This window comes from Chiloscyllium plagiosum, unplaced genomic scaffold (assembly GCF_037043375.1).
Source record: "Chiloscyllium plagiosum isolate Xiang-an unplaced genomic scaffold, Cpla_swu_hap1 HiC_scaffold_20, whole genome shotgun sequence".
Taxonomy (NCBI): Eukaryota; Metazoa; Chordata; class Chondrichthyes; order Orectolobiformes; family Hemiscylliidae; genus Chiloscyllium; species Chiloscyllium plagiosum.
The window spans coordinates 34,899,799-34,920,883 of NW_028270158.1; the positions used below are offsets into that span (position 1 = coordinate 34,899,799).

Sequence of the window (21,085 nt, forward strand, 5' to 3'; positions counted from 1 at the left end):
CACTTTTCTCCAGTCTGCTCCTCTTAACTCAAAATTGATCGAATTAAAATTGGATAACGCAAAATTATTTTAGCATTAAAAACTGACTTATATGTTAGTTATGTTACTGAATTCAAATTATTGGATTTTTTTGAAAACACAAATTATCATATATTATAGAAATCAGGCATATCAAAGTTATTCCAATTTGGCATTTCAAGCCTCTTTTTCCTGAGAGCTTAACGATATCAATAGGTGTTGAGATTGAGACATTAGTACTTTTCAATGACAAAACCAGTCTTGAATCTATTAATCTAGTACTCATCTGTAAATAATTGCACAACCAGATTTTTTTTTAAAGTTTAAAGGGAGTTAGTATTGCAATTTGTGAAAAGTTTTACTAAAAAGATATGTTGATGGATATGTAACAAACATAGACTTCACTTAATTATTCTGCTCAACTATTTTACAAGATCAGTATGTTTGTAGTAGTTGTTAATGAAATGAAATTTTGGGCAAGAATCATCTATATTGCAAAATAATTCATTTCCAAATTAATCTGGAAAATATGTGAACCGGTTAAATCATTGCAGCAGCTTTGAGCATTAAATGAGCCCACCCAGACAGCATTACTTGAGCAGCTGGACAGGGGAAGATATCTTAAATGAATGATGTCCAAAGAGTCAACAAGAACGTGATAAACAAGAATAAAATCTGGGCCAAGCACAGGTATTCAGTTTATCAAGCCCATTTTGTTATGGACTTGCTCCTACTATCCTAGAATTTCCAACAGCACTGTGGGTATGCCTACCTACCACAGACTGCAGCAATTCAATGTGGTAGCTCACTCTCACCTTCAATGGCATATTGGGATGGGCAATAAATGCTAGTCCAGCCAGTGACACCCACATCTTGAGTGCGAATTGAAAAAGCTACTTTCTGTTAATCACCTATTTTGAAAGGGATGCAAGATTCTCTTTACAGCTCTTAAAACGAAAATAATCATGTTACAATCTATGACCAGAATCCTTTCCTCATGTGTTGATCTACATTTAAAAAGTTGTTAATTATCCTGATTCACATGTCCACTGTCTTGTGATTTTACAATATTTTTGGACAAATCAGGTAAATGAATAAAAGATACTTGTCTAGAATCCTGTCTGTCTGCATGACTTGCATTGATAAGGCAATAAGTACAGACTTGTAATTTATAGACTTACTGTGCTGGCAGCCTTTGTGCACGAAGGATACTTTGAGGTCCTGTGTTTCAGGGTCGCAATCATGGAGGGAAGCTGCTGTGCATCGGCAGGTAGAGGCAGGCATGGCATCCACGTCGTGGAGCGGTTGTAGACGGGACTAAAAAGAGGTGTTGAAATTTATTTGAGTTGGAGGATTTTCAAGGAGCAGTTGCAGAAGGATGAAGTCAAAACATTAATGAGTTCAACATCCTGGAAATCCTTTGCAATTTGAGGCAGTTTTTGTAGAAAATTTAGTCTGTTTATGTTGCGATGAAAAAAAGAAAACCACGGTTCCTGTGCACCAGTATTCCTTTACTTCTCAGTGCACGAGTGGTAATCATGGGATAAAAGTGCCCCAAAAGAGTGCGATTCTGGATGACTGTCCCTCCCCCCTAATGGAGAAGTGCCTTGCCTCTGGATGCCAGCTTGTTCCTTGCTTTCTTTCCACTTCCCTCCTTTTACCTCTCCCCACAAAACCAATATTAATTGTGGGACAAATGGAAATTTAGTTCCATAGGAATTTAGAGCAAATGTGATTTGTTGATGATTTATTTGTTTGGCCTCATCATAATGCAGTATCACATCCTGAAAACAAATCAGGACAGTGGCTGACATCAAATGTTGGAAGTTCTGACAAAAATTGATTGCCTGTTAGAATGTTACTTCTTTCATGAAGAAGTTGCTGTGCTGTTAAAGTAAAACACTCTCAAAGTCATACATGCCCTTGTCATTTACAACAAAAAATTAAGAGGAGCAAAGCTAGGACATTAATCCCTTAAGTTTGCTCCACAATTCACTAAAATCATGGCCCTTTTTTTTAAACCTCAGTTACATTGTCCACATTATCCTATATGCCTCAATTCTTTTAACATTAAAAAAGGAGTTGATTTCAGACTTGAATACATAATGATTGAGTATTTGCAGCTCTCTGATGCAGAAAGTTCCAAGGGGCTAGAATACTGAATGAAGACATTTCTCATCTCATTCTTAAATGATTGATCCCATATTCCAATACTTCGTATTCCAAAATCCCCAGCTGGGACAAACATACTTTCAACAATTACGCTGTCAAATCTCTATTTTTTCCAGGTTTCAATGATGCGGTCTTTCACTCTGCTTAATTCAGAGGAATACAATCTAACCCAAACTTTCCTCGTACAATAGTCTCTCAATTCCAAGAATCAATCTTATGACATTATTATAGACCTTCCGAGGCTATTGTACTCTTTCTTAGGAGAAGGAAATCAAAACTGCAAAATGTAATTAGGTCTGGATCAATAAAGGCCCCATATAATTGTACAAGGACTTCTTTACTTTTATATTAAAAAGTTTCTTTGTATGAAAGAAACATACCATTTGCTTTCCTACATGTGTAGCTGCACGTTAACTTTGACTCACGACAAAGACGTCCACATCCTTTGAACACAAATTTCCTAGTCTCGTATCAATAAAAAATTCAGCTCATTTATTTCACCTTCCAAATTGTGAATTTCATAATTCTTCACTTTATAATCCACCTATCACAGTCATTCCAATTAATTTAAATTATCTAAGTGGTTTTGCAGCCACTTTGCATTTTCCATACAGCCAATTTTTCCACAGGGAATCTGGTCAATTCATATGAACACAGCTAAGCTTGAGATTGAATACCACTTTCCCATCTTCTTCTTGGATTCTTGGATTCCCAGATACACCAAATACCTGTGTGATAACCTAGCTTTAAAAAACTAGCGAGTAACGGGGCATCAACCACCTTTTGGGACACTGAATTCCGAAGATGCGCAAACCTTTCAGTGAAGAAATTTCTCATCCTCTCAATTCTAAAATGATTGATCCCGTGTCTTTCTCATCCAGCACTTGAGAAGACAGGCCAGATTTTCTCAGTCTGTCATCATTGGGTAGTTCTTTCAGGACAAGGACAATCTTTGCCATACTGCCTCCAGTATAAGCACAATTTAAATTAAGATGATCAAAACAAAGCCTTCATTCTTGTACTTCAACCTCCTTCCATTAAAGGAGGCCTTTAATTGCTGATTTTACATGCTAAATTTGTGTTCCTTGCATATGTGCACCCAAGTGTCCCTGATGCCTCGTGCTTGAAAACAAATTTCTCTATTCCATTTTTATAATCAAAGCGAATATATTCATACCTCCCCACTCCACCTGCCATCTTGCTGCCCACTTAATCATTGCAGCGTCTGTGCCCTCTTGATAACTTCCTGAACTTTGCTGATGGTACAAAATTAGATACATTACAATCTACGTTAATGATTTCAACACACAAATACAAAGTAAATAGCTGAGACGCAGGAGTGATCCTTGCAACACTCCACTAGTCAGCCTGCCATCTTGATTCCTCAAGAACTATCCAAGTAGTTATATCCCAAAAAAACTCAAACTTGTCCCTTTCATAAAACCATGCTGACTTTGTCTGATCATATTATGATTTTCTAAGCAGACTGTTATTAATTCCTTGATAAGTGGCTCTCTCAATCCCAATGACTGATATCAGAATTAATGGCCTGCAGTTTGCCATTTTCAATTTAAATCCAGTTTTTATATCTCACCACTGATCCTCCGTGGCAGTGTTCACCATTTACAACACTAGAAAGTGACAAAGGCCTCCTTCCAAACCCACACCATCATTTTGAAGGACAAGAGCAGCAGATACACAAGAACATCACCACTTACAAGTTCCTCTCCAAGGCACTTCCCATTCTGACTTGTAAATATATTACCCTTCCTTCACTCTCACTGGGTCAAAATCCTGAAACTCTCTCCTTAATATCATTATGGTTTTACCTACACCAAATGGACTGCATCGGCTCAAGGCAGCAGCTCACCACCTTTTCAACGGCAACAAGAAATGTGCAATAAATGCTGGATCACCAGCAATGTCAAACTCCCATGAGGAAATAAAACAAAACATTTTCAGCATGACTATATTGTTGCTGGACCTATATATGCAGTAATTAATTACAGTATTTAAATGCAAAACAAAGGTGACAATGTGTAAAATGTAACAATTGGCTCTGTAAAGCTTCAAAATGTGCTGTGGATGTAAACAAAGTCACATTTTCAGTTTTAAAATATTATTTCTTTGCTCCTTCAGCAATGATACCAACTTAAAAACATGTCTTTTCAAACACACCCTGGACAAAGTGCACCCCAAACATAGAAAAAGACTGTAGAAAACAAAATAACACACAACTAAAGTCCTAGGATAAAGTGAGGACTGCAGATGCTGGAGATCAGAACTGAAAATGTGTTGCTGGAAAAGCGTAGGTCAGGCAGCATCCAAGGAGCATCGACGTTTCGGGCATGAGCCCTTCCTCATTCCTGAAGAAGGGCTCATGCCCGAAAGGTCGATTCTCCTGCTCCTTGGACGCTGCCTGACCTGCTGCGCTTTTCCAGCAACACATTTTCAGATCCAAAGTTCTGACTAGAAGGCACAGTTTGCCTTCAAAATCACCTGGAATTTGATTCAAATACTTACAAACCTCAGCTCTGATACTCCAAAACCATCACCATTTTCTAACTGTATATTTTCATAGCTACAGAATGTCATATACATATAAAGGAGTTTACTTTCACTAAGATTCCTCAAAGATTCTATTTTCTTTGAAATGTAACCAAAACAATGTTTAAATATTATCCAAGGTTGACAGTTAAAATTTTTCAAAAATAATGTTCACAGGATATGGATGTCACAGTGTCCCTGAGAACAGAGTGATAAGCTTCCTTCTTTAACTGCTGCATGCCTGTGAAGAAGGGAGTTCCATGATTTCGGCCATGTAATTGTGAGGGGACAACAATACATTTTCACATCACGATGGATAGTAAGTGTGGCTTGGAGAAGAACTTGGAGGTGGTGGTGTTCCCAGACATCTTGTCCTTGAGCTTCCAGCTGGTAGAGGTGATGTGCTTAGAAAATGCTGCAAGATGAGCCTTGGTGTCACTACAGTGCATCTTGTACATGGCACATTCTTTTGATTCTGTGTTGGCGGCAAAAGGAGTAAATTTTGAAGGTGGTAGATGGGGTGTCAAACAGGCTGCTTTGTCCTGGGTGGTGTCGGAGTTCATCCAGGTAAGTGGACAGTATTCTATCATATACCTGACTTCTGCCTTCTTTATGGTGAACAGGCATGAGGAGACAGATGGTCAAGTTACCACCTCAAAATTCCTAGCCAGTGTCCCACACTAATAGCATTTATATCGCTGGTTCAGTTCAGTTTCTGGTTAATGGTAATCCCCAGGGTGTTGATAATATGGGGATTCAGTGACGGTAGCATCATTGAATATAAAAGGGATGACAGTTTGATCCTCTCTTGTTTGACATAATCACCTGGTGCGAGTGACAAGCATTAGCAGCCATTTGTCACTCCAAGCCTGGATGCTGTCCAGATATTGCTGCATTTGGACACAAACTGCTTTCGTATTTGAGAAGTGACAATGGTGTTGAATGTTGTGATTTTAATCAGTGAATACCCCCCACTTCTTCCCTCAGAAATGAAGGGTCATTAATGAAGCAGTTGAGTTTGATTGTGCCGAGGACACTACACTGAGGAACTCCTGTAACAATGTCCACAGAAGAGATAATTGACTTCCAACAACTGCAACCATCTTTTGTGTGAAGTATAATTCTCTTCCTACATTAGTTCTCACCGAATTCAGCTTTGCTAAGGCGCCTTGGTAACATTCAAATGCTGCTTTGTGTCAAGAGGAATCAGTCTCACCTCAACTCTGGTTCTCTTGCCATTTAACTTTATGCAAATTTAATCAAATAAACATTAAAAATAAAAATAATGATGCTGAGTTACTTTGCAATCTGACACCCAAAAGGAGAAGATCAGCAAGAGCCATTGTAGCCTTGGGTGAAAGGCTGGGAGCAGCCATTCTTTCACAGTAGAATTGAAAAATGACATCCCTGAAATCTAACAAGAAAACACTGTCATTGAATCATAGATGTACAGCACGGAAACAGACCCTTCGGTCCAACCCGTCCATGCTGACCAGATATCCCAACCCAACCTCGACCCACCTGCCAGCATCCAGCCCATATCTCTCCAAACCCTTCCTATTCATATACCCATCCAATGCCTTTTAAAGTTGCAATTGTACCAACCTCCACCACCTCCTCTGGCAGCTCATTCCATACACACAATATCCTCTGCGTGAAAAAGTTGCCCCTTAGGTCTCTTTTATATCTTTCCCCTCTCACCAGAATCCTATGCCCTCTAGTTCTGGACTCTCCAACCCCAGGGAAGACTTTGTCTATTTATCCTATCCATGCCCCTTATGATTTTGTAAACTTCTATAAGGTAACCCCTCAGCCTCCGACACTCCAGGGAAACAGCCCCAGCCTGTTCAGACTCTCCCCATAGCTCAAATCCTCCAACCTTGGCAATATTCTTGTAAGTCTTTTCTGAAACCTTTCAAGTTTCACAACATCTTTCAGATAGGAAGGAGACCAGAATTGCACGCAGTATTCCAACAGTGGCCTAACCAATGTCCTGTACAGCTGCAACATGACCTCCCAACTCCTGTACTCAATACTCTGACTAATAAAAGAAAGCATACCAAACACCGCCTTCACTATCCTATCTACCTGCAACTCCACTTTCAAGGAGCTAAGAACCTGCACTCCAAGGTCTCTTTGTTCAACAACACTCGTTAAGACCTTACCATTAAGTGTATAAGTCCTAAGATTTGCTTTTCCAAAATGCAGCACCTCGCATTTATCTGAATTAAACTCCATCTGGGACTTCTCCACCCACTGGCCCATCTGATCAAGATCCTGTTGCAATCAGAGGTAACCTTCTTCGTTGTCCAGTACACCCCTAATTTTGGTGTCATCTGCAAACTTACTAACTGTACCTCTTACATAAATGATTTGGATGCGAGCATAAAAGACAAAAGTAGAGGATCCAGCACTGATCCTTGTGGCACTCCACTGGTCACAGGCCTCCAGTCTGACAAACAACCCTCCAACACCACCCTCTGTCTTCTACCTTTGAGCCAGTTCTGTATCCAAATGGCTAGTTCTCCCTGTATTCCGTGAGATCTAACCTTGCTAACCAGTCTCTCATGGAGAACCTTGTTGAACACCTTACTGAAGTCCATATAGATCACATCTACCACTCTGTCCTCAATCCTCTTTGTTACTTCTTCAAAAAATTCAATCAAGTTTGAGAGACATGATTTCCCACGCATAAAGCCATGTTGACTATCCCTAATCAGTCCTTGCCTTTCCAAATACATGTACATCGTATCCCTCAGGATTCCCTCCAACAACTTGCCCACCACCGAGGGAAGGCTCATTAGTCTATAGTTCCCTGGCTTGTCCTTACCACCCTTCTTAGACACTGGCACCACATCAGCCAACCTCCAGTCTTCCGGCACCTCACCCGTGACTATCGATGATACAAATATCTCAGCAAGTGGCCCAGCAATCACTTCTCTAGCTTCCCACAGAGTTCTAGGCAACACCTGATCAGGTGCTGGGAACTTATCCACCTTTATGTGTTTCAAGACATCCAGCACTTCCTCCTCTGTAATATGGACATTTTGCAAGATGTCACCATCTATTTTGCTACTTTCTATATCTTCCATATCCTTTTACATAATAAATACTGATTCAAAATAGTGTGTCCCCCATTTTAGTATTAGTAAAATTAGTCCCCCATCTTTAGTATATCCCCCATTTTCTGCTGCTCCACACAAAGTCCGCCTTGCTGATCTTTGAAGGGCCCCATTCTCTCCCTAGTTACCCTTTTGTCCTTAATATATTTGTATAAACCCTTTCGATTCTCCTTAATTCTATTTGCCAAAGCTATTTCATGTCCCCTTTTTGCCCTCCTGATTTCCCTCTTAAGTATACTCCTACTGCCTTTATACTCGAAGGATTCACTCAATCTATCCTGTCTATACCTGACCTATACTTCCTTCTTTTTCTTAACCAAACCCTCAATTTCTTTAGTCATCCACCATTCCCGATATCTACCAGCCTTTCCTTTAATACTAATAGGAATATTCTTACTCTGGATTCTCGTTATCTCATTTTACAGCCGTCCCTTTACCTGCAAACATCTGCCCCCAATCAACTTTTGAAAGTTCTTGCCTAATACCGTCAAAATTGGCCTTCCTCCAATTTAGAACTTCAACTTTTAGATCTGGTCGATCCTTTTCCATCACTATTGCCTTATTTCCCTCCCCCCACCCCCATCCCACACCTTACTAGTTTAAATCCTCCCGAGCAGCTCTCGCAAATCTCCCTGCCAGTGTATCAGTCCCCTTTCAATTTAGGTGCAATCCGTCCTTCTTGTACAGGTCACTTCTACCCCAAAAGAGATTCCAATGGTCCAAAAATGTGAATCCTTCTCCCATACACCAGCTCCTCAGCCATGCATTCATCTGCTCTATCCTCCCACCGGGAATATTCCAGATATTGCTACTGTCGTGGATCTCCTTTTTAAATTCCTGCCTAACTCTCTAATCTCCCTTCAGAATCTCAACCTTTTCCCTTCCTATGTCATTGGTTCCAATGTGGACAATGGCCTCTTGCTGGCCCCTCTCCCCCTTGAGAACATTCCGCACCCTCCGAGACATTCTGGATCCTGGCATCAGGAAAGCAACACCATTCCGATTTTTTGCTGTTGGCCACAGAAACATCTGTCTGTACCTCGGACTAGAGAATATCCGAACACAATTGATCTCTTGGAACCCGACATACCCCTTGTTGCATTCAAGCAAGTCTCAATACCAGAAAGTTGGCAGTTCGTGTTACGTTCCCCTGAGGATCCATCACCCCCTACATTTTCCAAAACAGCATGTTTGTTTGAAATGGGTATAGCCACAGAAGGCTCCCACATTAGCTGCCTACCTCTCTTCCCTTTCCTGGAGTTACCCCATCTATGTGACTGTATCTGAGACTTTATCCCCTTCCTATAACTGCCATTCATCACATACTGCTGCAAATTCCTCATTGCTTCTAATTGTCTCTCCAACTGATCCATTCAGTCTAATAAGATTCGCAACTAACAGCATTTACAGATATAATCCGCAGTAACCCTTAAACTCTTTAAACTCCCACATCTGACAAGAAGCGCATATCACTCTGCTAAAGGCCACTTTTGCTTCACAATCTACAGATCCAGAAAATAACACCGTCTTATCCCTCTACAAAACACTGCCCAGGTTAAGTTAATAGTTATGGCTTATATTTTAAGTATAGTCAAGAGACATACCTCAAAACACATAATCAAGAACCCACTCTATTCACTACTGCAGACTTTCTGGAGGTCAGTAAGGGTGATCAAGATATATACCTACAAAATAAATGTTTAATGATGAAGGGACCTTCAGGCTGAGATTTATATATTAGAAAATAACAAATCATAGAAAATAGGTGGAGTAGGCCATTCAGCCCTTCAGACCTGCACATCATTCAATGGGAGCATGGCCGATCATGAAATTTCAGTATCCCATACCCACTTTCTCTCCATGGCCCTTGATCCCTTTAACCACAAGGGCAGTGTCCAGCTCCCTCTTGAATATATCTAACAAACTAGCACCAACAGCTTCCGAGGGAGAGAATTCCATAGGTCCACAATTCTGAAGAAGGTCTTCCTCATCTCAGTCCTAAATAGCTTACTCCTTATTCTTAGACTTGTGACCCTTAGTTCTGGACTTCCCCAACATCAGGAACATTCATCCTGCATCTAATCTGTTCAGTCCCATCAGGGATTTTATATGTTTCCAGGTGAATCCCCCCTCATTCTTTTAAATTCCAGTGAATACAAGTCCAGTCAATCCAGTCTTTCTATATACGTCAGTCCTGCCATCCCAGGAATCAGTCTGCTGAACCTTCTTGCTATGGAAGGAGTCCAAATGTCCCTCCTCAGACAAGGAGATTAAATAGCACACAATTTGTAATGAGGCCTCATCAAGGCCCTGTAATCGTAATGTGGATCTTGAAAATTTTCCTGCAAGCACCAAGACGAGAGTACCCTGAAAAAGTGATTGTGGAGATGATAATGTACTTACTGAGGATGAAAAGCATTTGATGACTAGATCTTGTTCATGAACAGAAATATAAAGACCACAGCATAAAGTTAATGTTTCTCTGAATATAAGCAGAAAGTGTAATACAAATGGAAACAGCTACAGAAATTATTTATTCTGGTTCCTTAGCATCCTTAAACAAATTTACAATTAAAAACGAAAGGCAGCATGTAAGTTCAAGGTAAATTATTTAAAATCTTAACTTGGTGACTCAATTTAGGCAGGCACATCTTGTATGATCTTTGCTTCTCTGCAGAAACCTTCCATTTTTGGTTTCCACAATCAACAGGAAATCAGATGTTAATAAGCAATCCATAAGCAAAACATGAATCACCAAGTCAGGAGGCTCCACTAAGAACTCAACATTGCAAAGTGTTCAGTGGAGGCTAAAACTGCCCACTAAAGGACTAGAAAAGGTACCACCTGTGATGAAAGCTCTGATTTTTATATCATTTAAAAAAGAAAAAAAAAGTTTCAATTGTAAACTAGTGCTTGGCATTAACGTTGGTCTACTTGTGTGGAAGGGTTTATAAATTAACGAGGTAATTCCTTCCAGAACAATGATTTTAAATCAGTATATGTGTCTCTCAGCAGTTGATTGAAGGCCTCATGGAATGATAATGTAAGTTTGTTCACATTGTGGGACGTGCATGACCAGAGTGAGAGAACACACAGATAATTGCTTGCTTTTGAGGTTAGATTAATCAAGGATCGATTCTAGCTTAGAAACACCCAGAGACCAAAAAGCTTTTAGGCAGTTTGAAGAAGAATTGACAGCAGTAAAAGTTTCTCCCAGTAAAAGGAGACTGTTCAAAGCAGTTAATGAAATAAAATTAATTCAATTAAATTGTAGAACTTCCAGACCAGAGTCTAGACTACAATAATAGGATGTATAGTCAAACACTGAGAAAAGCAGAGCTGGTCAGGCAGCAACCGAGGAGCAGGAGAGTTGACGTTTCGCGTATAAGCACTTCATCAGGAATGTGGGTGGGGGAGCCAAGGGGGCTGCGAGATAAACGGGAATGGGGTGGGGAATGGTAGCTGGGAATGCAATAGGTAGATAAAGGTGGGGGGTGATGGTAACAGGTCAGAGTGGAGTGTGGAGCGGAATGGATAGGTGCGAAGGGAGATGGACAGGTAGGACAGTTCAAGAGGGTGGTGCCGAGTTGGAGGGTTGGATCTGGGATAAGGTAGGGGGGGAAATCAGAAAGTGGTGAAATCGACATTGATCCCGTGTGGTTGGCAGGTCACGAGGCAGAAGATGAGGCGTTTTTCCTCCAGGTGTCGGGTGGCTAGAATTTGGCAGTGGAGGCGGCCCAGAACTTGCATATCCTTGGCAGAGGAGGAGGGGATGTTGAAGTGTTTAGACACAGGGTGGTGGGATGGATTGGTGAGTGTCCTGCAGATATTCTCTAAAATGTTCCGCAAATTGGCATCCTGTCTCCCAAATGTACAGGAGGCCACATAAAGAGCAACAGACACAGTAGACAAGGTGTTTGGAGTGACAGGATGCAGGCTGTGTCTGTGATCCATTGCAAACTGAGCTCTGTAATTCAGTCACATCACTGAAGGTAGTTGTCAAATAGAGGTTGAAGTTTGAGTTCTGAAGGACCAGAAAAGTTAACTATTTTCTGTCCACAGATTCTGCCAGACCTGCTGAGTTTTTGTTTCAGAGCAAACATTTCTGAAAGGAAATCAAACCAAAAGGAGTTTTTAAAGAAGTAACAAAGAGAATTGATGAGGACAGAGTGGTGGATGTGATCTATATGGACTTCAGTAAGGCGTTCGACAAGACCCCTTATGGTAGACTGGTTAGCAAGGTTAGATCTCATGGAATACAGTGAGAATTAGCCACTTGGATACAGAATTAGCTTGAAGGTAGAAGACAGATAGTGGTGACGGAGGGTTGCTTTTCAGATTGAAGGCCTGTGACCAGCGGGTATGCCACAAATATTGGGTCCACTGCTTTTCATCATTTATAGAAATGATTTGGATGTGAACATAGGAGGTATAGTTGTTAAGTTTGCAAACGACACCAAAATTCAGAGGTGTACTGGACAGGGAAGGAGGTTACCTCAATACATCAGGATCTTGATCAGATGGGCTAATGGATTGCGAAGTGGCAGATGAAGTTTAATTTAAATAAATATGAGGTGCTGCATTTTGGAAAGGCAAATCAGAGCATGACCAATGCACTTAATGGTAAGGTCCTGCGGAGTGTTGCTGAACAAAGAGACCTTGGAGTGAAGGTTCATAGTTCCTCGAAAGTGAAGTCGCAGGTAGATAGAATAGTGAAGGAGGAGTTTGGTATGCTTTCCCTTATTGGTCAGTGCATTGAATGGAGGAGTTGTGAGGTCATGTTACGGCTGAACAGGATATTGGTTAGGGATTAGTGGTGCTGGAAGAGCAGAGTTCAGGCAGCATCCGAGGAGCAGCAAAATCGACGTTTCAGGCAAAAGCCCTTCATCAGGAATAAAGGCAGAGAGGCTGAAGCGTGGAGAGATAAGCTAGAGGAGGGCAGGTGGGGAGAAAGTAGCATAGAGTACCATAGGTGAGTGGGGAGGGGATGAAGGTGAGAGGTCGGGGGCAGGGGGGGGGGGGAAAAGAGGGCGGAGTGGATAGGTGGAAAAGAAGATAGGCAGGTAGGACAAGTCATGGGGACAGTGCTGAGCTGGAAGTTTGGAACTAGGGTGAGGTGGGGGGGGGGGGGGAAAAAGGGGAAATGAGGAAACTGTTGAAGTTCACATTGATACCCTGGGGTTGAAGTGTTCCGAGGCGGAAGATGAGGCGTTCTTCCTCCAAGCGTCTGGTGGTGAGGGTGCGGCGGTGAAGGAGGCCTAGGACCTACATGTCCTCGGCAGAGTGGGAGGGAGTTGAAATGTTGGACCACAGGGCGGTGTGGTTGATTGGTGCAGGTGTCCCAGAGATGTTCCCTAAAGCGCTCTGCTAGGAGGCGTCCAGCCTCCTCAATGTAGAGGAGACCGCCTTCGGGAGAAATGGATACAATAAATGATATTAGTGGATGTGCAGGTAAAACTTTGATGGATGTGGAAGCCTCCTTTAGGGCCTTGGATGGAGGTGAGGGCGCAGGTTTTGCAGTTCCTGCGGTGGCATGGGAAGGTGCCAGGATGGGAGGGGGAGTTGTAAGGGGGCGTGGACCTGACCAGGTAGTCACGGAGGGAACGGTCTTTGCGGAAGGCGGAAAGGGGTGGGGAGGGAAATATATCTCTGGTGGTGGGGTCTTTTTGGAAGTGGCGGAAATGTCGGCAGATGATTTGGTTTCTGCGAAGGTTGGTAGGGTGGAAGGTGAGCACCAGGGGCGTTCTGTCCTTGTTACGGTTGGAGGGGTGGGGTCTGAGGGCGGAGGTGCGGGATGTGGAAGAGATGCGTTGGAAGGCATCTTTAACCACGTGGGAAGGGAAATTGCGGTCTCTAAAGAAGGAGGCCATCTGGTGTGTTCTGTGGTGGAACTGGTCCTCTTGGGAGCAGATACGGCGGAGGCGGAGGAATTGGGAATACGGGATGGCATTTTTGCAAGAGGTAGGGTGGGAAGAGATGTAATCCAGGTAGCTGTGGGAGTCGGTGGGTTTGTAAAAAATGTCGGTGTCGAGTCGGTTGTCACTAATGGAGATGGAGAGGTCGAGGTCCAGGAAAGGGAGGGAAGTGTCAGAGATGGTCCAGGTAAATTTAAGGTCAGGGTGGAATATGTTGGTGAAGTTGATGAATTGCTCAACCTCCTCATGGAAGCACAAGGTGGTGCCAATGCAGTCATCAATGTAGCAGAGGAAGAGGTGGGGAGTGGTGCTGGTTTAATTACGGAAGATCGACTGTTCTACGTAGCCAACAAAGAGACAGGCATAGCTGGAGCCCATACGTGTGCCCATGGCTACCCCTTTGGTCTGGTGGAAGTGGGAGGATTCGAAGGTGAAATTGTTAAGGGTGAGGACCAGTTCGGCCAAATGAATGAGTGTGTCGGTGGAAGGGTACTGTTGGGGACATTGGGAGAGGAAAAAACGGAGGGCTTGGAGGATGGAGGTGTAGGGAGATTGGATATCCATGGTGAAGATGAGGCGTTAGGGGCTGGGGAAACGGAAGTCTTGGAGGAGGAGGAGGGCGTGGGTGGTGTCGCGAACGTATGTGGGGAGTTCCTAGACTAGGGGGGGGAATAGGACAGTGTCGAGTGGGGCAGGAGCATGCTGAGACAATGGGTCAGCCAGGGTGGTCAGGCTTGTGGATCTTGGGAAGGAGGTAGAACCGGGCAGTGCGGGGTTCCCGGACTATGAGGTTGGAAGCTGTGGGTGGGAGATCTCCTGAGGTGATGAGGTTCTGTATGGTCTGGGAGATGATGGTTTGGTGATGGAGGGTGGGGGTCGTGGTCGAGGGGGGGCGGTAGGAAGAGGTGTCCTCGAGTTGGCGTTTGGCTTCAGCGGTGTAGAGGTCAGTGTGCCAGACTACCACTACGCCCCTTTTATCTGCTGGCTTGATGGTGAGGTCAGGATTGGAGCAGAGGGATTGGAGGGCTGCACGTTGAGGGTGAGAGGTTGGAGTGGGGGAGACAGGTTGAGGCGGTTAATGTCCCGGCAGCAGTTGGAAATGAAGAGGTCGAGGGCAGGTAATAGGCCAGCGCGGGGTGTACAGGTGGATGCAGTGTGTTGGAGGTGGGCGAAGGGGTCCTCGGAAGGTGGGAGGGAATCCTGATTGTGAAACTAAGCTCGGAAATGGAGGAAGAAGTGTTCGATGTCACGGAGTGTATTAAATTCATTGATGCGTGGACAGAGGAGGATGAAGGCGAGTCCTTTGCTGAGGACTGATCGTTCGTCCTCAGTGAGGGGAAGGTCTGGAGGGATGGTGAAAACTCGGCAGGGCTGGGAGCTGGGATCTGGTGTAGGTGTGGAGCTGGGAGTGGGGGCGGAGCCAGTAACCAGAGTGGGTGTGATGGTGGGGGGAATGTGGGTGGAGTCATAAGCAGGGGTGGTGTTCCCCTCAGGGTTCTGGGGGCCGGGAATGGTGACAGTGGGATATGTGGGGGGCGTGTCAGCAGAATGCAGGTGAGTGGTGTTGGTGGGGGCGGAAGTGGTGGTAGACATGGCAGTAGGGGTGGCGGAAGTTACTGAGCGTGTGGCATCAGCAATGATGTGAGGGGCGGAAGTGATGTCATGTGTGATGCATGAGGAATTCTGAAGGGCGGAAGTGGTTGTGGGAGTGGCCATGATGGGGGCGGAAGTGACATCAATCACCATGGGGGTGGCAGCTGCACCAGCCGCATGGCTAATGGTGTCTAAACAGTTCCAGAGGCTGGGGGAATCTTCTGGAATGTTTGAGGAGTGCTGGTTATGGAGGTGGGTAAATAAAAAGTTTGTTGTATTTACAGTTTTTGATGTTTGAGATGGAGTCGAAATACTGTTTGTTGAGAGTATGAATTCTCCCGAGGATGTAGTACAGAGTGGGTCCTTTGCAATTCTGAGAGAGTGTGGCCCTCCCTTTGCAATTCTGAGAGTGGATATTGGTCAGGCCACTTTTGGAATATTGCATACAATTCTGGTTGCCCTCCTATTGGAAGAATGTTGTGAAAGTTGAAAGGATTCTGAAATGATTTACAAGGATCTTGCCAAGATTGGAGAGTTTGAGCTCGAGGGAGAGGCTGAATAGGCTGGGGTTGTTTTCCTTGGAGCGTCAGAGGCTGAGGGTAGATCTTATAGGAGGTTTATAAAATCATGAGGGGCATTGATAGGGTAAACGGACATGTCTTTTCCTTGGGGTGGGGAAGGACATAGGTTTAGGTTGAGGGGAAAATTTTAAACAGGGACCTAAGGAGCAACGTCTTCACACAAAGGGTAGTCTGTGTATGGAATGAGCTGCCAGAGGAAGTGGTGAAGGCTGAAGGCATCTGGATGGGTACATGAATAGGAAGGGTTTAGAGGGATATGGACCAAGTGCTGACAAATGGAACTGGATTAGGTTAGGATATCTGGTCGGCATGGACGAGCAAGACCAAATGGTCTGTTTCCATGCTGCTACACACCTCTGGAGTCTATGACTCTATAACAGGTAGCTGTAGTGAACAGTTGCATCTTTCACGGTTCCTTTCATTTAGAGTCTCAGATGTACAGTACAGAAACAGTCCCTTCAATCCAAATCGTCCATGCTGACTGGATATTCCAACCCAATCTAGTCCCATCTACCAGCACCTGGCCCATATCCCTCCAAACCCTTCCTATTCATATACCCATCCAAATGCCTTTTAAATGTTGCAATTGTACCAGCCTCCACCACATCCTCCGGCAGCTTATTCCATACATGTACCACCCTCTGTGTGAAAAAGTTGCCCCTTAGGTCTCTTTTATATTTTTCCCCTCACTCTAAACCTATGCCCTCTAGTTCTGGACTTCTCTGCCCCCAGGGAAAAGACTATTTATCCTATCCATGCCCCTCATGATTTTATAAATCTATGAGGTCACCTCTCATTTGTATTCCTTTGCATTTGCTGGAGTCCAAGTGAAAGAGAATCCTACATTGATTGGTGAGCCTATGAAGCCAGAGCACAAGTATCTCAAGAGGCAATGACCAAGAGTGCTATTCAGACTTTATGGGAAAAGATTTAACCGGTGCACTTATATATTCAAGCTTCCCCAATCTCTGCATGAAAGGCAAATGATCACAACCAGTAAAACCAGTTACAACATGCATATGCACTTTATACAGATGTCAGTTGAAATGGCAACTTGTTTCTTTTTGCATTAGGAAGACCTCAGTAAAAAAAAAAACAAAACTATTGCACTTCAGACTTTTAGCTAAAATGACAAAGCACGGTATCTTGAGATTCAAGAATTGACTTTTTGGATTATTCAATCAATGATTTGTAAAAGAAGCATGAAGATAAGATAGCTTGGTCGACTAATACTCAGCAACAGGTGCGTGGTACTAAGACTATTTACAAATATAAAAGCCAATTCTAAATAGCATCCAGGACTCAAATTTTCAAGAATCCTAAAATCGTTGGACATCCAAATATGGAAAGCTCAAACACACTTAGTGAGTGTGTTATTGGCCTATTTGAAAAGGAAAAATAGTGTCTTAGATTGAAGTCTTATTCACCAGATGTGCAATGGAAACCAAAACCAAGGAGTCAATCAATATAGTCTGGATCAAACTTAATTCCAGAGGAAACCTGAATTAACATAAAAAGGTCAACATGAAAATTAAAGACAGGCACATTTGCATGTGATTAATGATATCTGACAAGATAACTGTATTACACGAGTAAAACAGCAAAGTGTAAATGGATAATTGAAGTAAAGGGTTGCTAACTTGCTTTGCAAACGAACCTAAAGTTATTAACTTTCGTCTTTGAAAAATATTTATTCTTCTTAGCATAAATACATACACTAGAGCATAACCTGACTTTTCTTCATACTGGTGCCAGTCTCAGCTCAGCTTTATATTTTGGTTGGATCAGAAGGCACATGGAAAGAAAAATATGAGACAAGGTTGAAGCAAATCAATGAAGAACAAAGTAAAGTTCAGGTTCAACGGAGATAGGTCACTACTAGGATCCATTTTAAAGAACAGCAGATACCTGTCACAGATCATATTACCTTCTTAATCACAAGCAGGGGCTATGTCCTGCAAAAGAACCTAGGCAATTAATCTCACTTCCAGCTTCTTTTAAATTAAGTTTCCTCTTCTACTTCATATGCAAAATTTACATAAAACTGCACCTCCAAATTTTGTACATCAGAGAACTGGATGAAACATAATTCTGCTGAATACATCTCCTCACTATACACATCTATGCAAGTGCTCTTCAGATTAAGATACCCTTCTGGGGTTATCTCCTCCAATCTTTGGGAGACAGATCTCTGAATTTCTTTTGAGATATTTAGTAGTGAAAATTTTCCCATTCTAGGAGTTCACTACCATAACTTCATTAGAAGTCCCACCTCTGCAGGAATGGAGGATTTTCATTGAAGTCACAGTGGTGAAATAGAAGAGCTGTGGTAAGTCACCCCAATACTATTAACAGCTGGTATTTTTTATATAGTACAAATCGTAGTCATCCTGTTCAGCAGACTAAAAAAAACACAACTGTTGTTCTTTAAATTAAAAATATTAACAGTTGGGATTCACAATCATACTCCATACTAATGCTCGACCTCAACAGCGTTGCAGGTGAGATTGAACTATAAATTTTTCCTACATTTCTTCAGTTCGAAAATAACAATACCAACCTTAAAAATCTCAACATTACGGCAGGAATGAAGTTTAAATAACACTTGTCCTATTTGAGAAAAGTTGCCCCACAAATACAATAATTCCACTAATCTTTGACAGTTGTATTACCAAACATACCACGATTCAGAGAGTATGAAGGTCCTAGCCACAACTTTTCACTCATGCAAGTGGGGAAATTAATCAAAGTTCTGCTTCTGACTGCTGTTCATTGAATACAGTCGCTAGGTGCAATTTAGCAAACAAGATTTAGTGCATGCCAATAATCAAATAGCCTGTCTTGGAGGTACCATTAAACCAATGTTACTTTGGAATACATAATACATTAGCAACTTTATTACAAGAGGGAGAAAATATAAATATCAATAACTAAATATCTATTAAGTCAGGTTGTTGCACCATGGAAAAGCTTCAAATTTGCTCCTTGAAAGATCAGCACAAGATCACTAGACCTTTTCCCTACTCACAGCAGTAACCATGTTTTCAAAATCTTTATTAAAATTTATTCTGAAATCTTTATCCTGGTTTCACTCAATTATTGCCTAAATTAAAATTACAGTTCTAGGTTGCAGGCCTTGCATATTTTCCTGCTAGGATAACAGATAGATTTCAACACACATACTGAAATAACTTATGTTACCTTCCACCTCATGAAGACAAAATCACTGCTCTTTAACTCTTCATAATCAAACTCATCGGAGTTGAATGTTTTTGCATATTGATAAAATGCCAAGAATTTCCCCTGGAAAAACAACAAATTGAGAGATCAGCAGGAAATCAATGCTTAAAAGCTAAAGATGACAAAGATGTGCAAGAACATGATCATATTTACTGGAGAAAGTGAGGTCTGCAGATGCTGGAGATCAGAGCTGGAAATGTGTTGCTGGAAAAGCGCAGGTGGTCAGGCAGCATCCAGGGAACAGGAGAATCGACGTTTCGGGCATAAGAAGGGCTTATGCCCGAAACGTCGATTCTCCTGTTCCCTGGATGCTGCCTGACCTGCTGCGCTTTTCCAGCAACACATTTCCAGCTCATATTTACTGGATCCAATTACGGCACTTGAAAGTTTGAATTCAAAAGAGGGCCTAAAAATGTTAGAAATCACACAACACCAAGTTATAGTCCAAAGTTAGAAGTCTAAATGTAGCTTTTGTGGTCAGGATTGGGATTCCCGGAAGGTATGTTGCCTCCCTGGTGCCAGGGTCCGGGATGTCTCCGATCGGGTGTATAAGGTTCTAAAAGGGGAGGGCGAACAGCCAGAAATCTTGTTACATATTGGCACTAATGATATAGCCAGGAAAAGGATCGAGGATATAAAAAGTGATTTCAGGGAGTTAGGATGGAAGCTGCAAAGCAGGACGAACAGAGTAGTGTTCTCTAGTTTACTACCGGTGCCACGAGATAGCGAGGCGAGGAATATGGAGAGGGCACAGCTTAATACGTGGCTGCGCAGCTGGTGTAGGAGGGAGGGCTTCAGATATGTAGATAATTGGGATGCCTTCTGGGGAAGGTGGGACCTGTACAAGAAGGACGGGTTGCATCTGAACTGGAAGGGGACCAATATCCTGGGTGGAAGTTTTGCACGAGTAGTTCGAGAGGGTTTAAACTAGTATGGCAGGGGGGTGGGAACCTGAGCTGTATACCGGAGATGAGAGTTGATGCAGATGAGGCAGTAGCAAGAGGTAGACCAGCTAGTGGGAAGGACTTTCCCAGCAAGGAACCAAAGTATCAGTTAAAGTGTGTTTGCTTTAATGCAAGGAGTATCAGGAATAAAAGTGACGAAGTTAGAGCATGGATCAGTACCTGGTGCTATGATGTTGTGGCCATAACAGAGACATGGGTTTCTCAGGGGCAGGAATGGTTGCTGGATGTTCCAGGGTTTAGAGCATTTAAAAAGAATAGGGAGGGGGGAAAGGGAGGAGGGGACGTAGCACTACTAATCAGAGAGGGTATCACAGCTACAGAAGCTTCCATTGTCGAGGAAGATCTGCTTACCAAGTCAGTATGGGTGGAAATTAGGAACAGCAAGGGAGCAGTCACCTCTTTAGGGGTTTACTACAGGTCCCTCAATAGCAGCAGGGAGATGGAAGAAAGCATAGCTCGGCAGATTTTGGAAAAGTGTGGACGTAGTAGGGTTGTTGTAATGGGTGACTTTAACTTTCCCAATATTGATTGGAACCTCCTTCGAGCAGAAGATTTGAATGGAGCTGTTTTTGTAAGGTGTGTTCAGGAGGGTTTCCTAACTCAGTACGTTGACAGGCCGACGAGTGGAGAGGCCATTCTAGACTTGGTGCTCGGCAATGAGCTGGGGCAGGTATCAGATCTTGTGGTGGGAGAGCATTTTGGTGATAGTGACCACAACTGCCTCACATTCTACATAGCTATGGAGCAGGAGAGGATTAGGCAAAATGGGAGGATATTTAATTGGGGAAGAGGAAACTATGATGCGATTAGACATGAGTTAGGAAGCATGGATTGGGAGCAATTGTTCCATGGTAAAGGCACTATAGACATGTGGAGACTGTTTAAGGAACAGTTGTTGCAAGTGATGAATAAATATGTCCCTCTGAGACAGG

The 21,085-nt window shown here is 42.9% G+C and overlaps 1 protein-coding gene across 2 annotated transcripts in view; it reads right to left on the reverse strand.

The window, feature by feature from the left end:
* gid4 (GID complex subunit 4 homolog) overlaps positions 1–21,085 on the reverse strand; it is a 54,446-nt gene that overhangs the window by 9,233 nt on the left and 24,128 nt on the right. The window contains exons 4-5 of one of the 2 annotated variants that reach the window (XR_015760572.1): positions 19,150–19,251; positions 1,200–1,335 (exon numbers count right to left, since the gene is read on the reverse strand). Coding sequence is in view for 1 of the 2 variants with exons in the window: in XM_043711619.2 (XP_043567554.1) it covers positions 19,150–19,251 (102 nt within the window). In the remaining variant the exon portion in view is untranslated. The remainder of the gene's footprint in view (positions 1–1,199; positions 1,336–19,149; positions 19,252–21,085) is intronic. The other variant, XM_043711619.2, reaches the window with a different exon arrangement.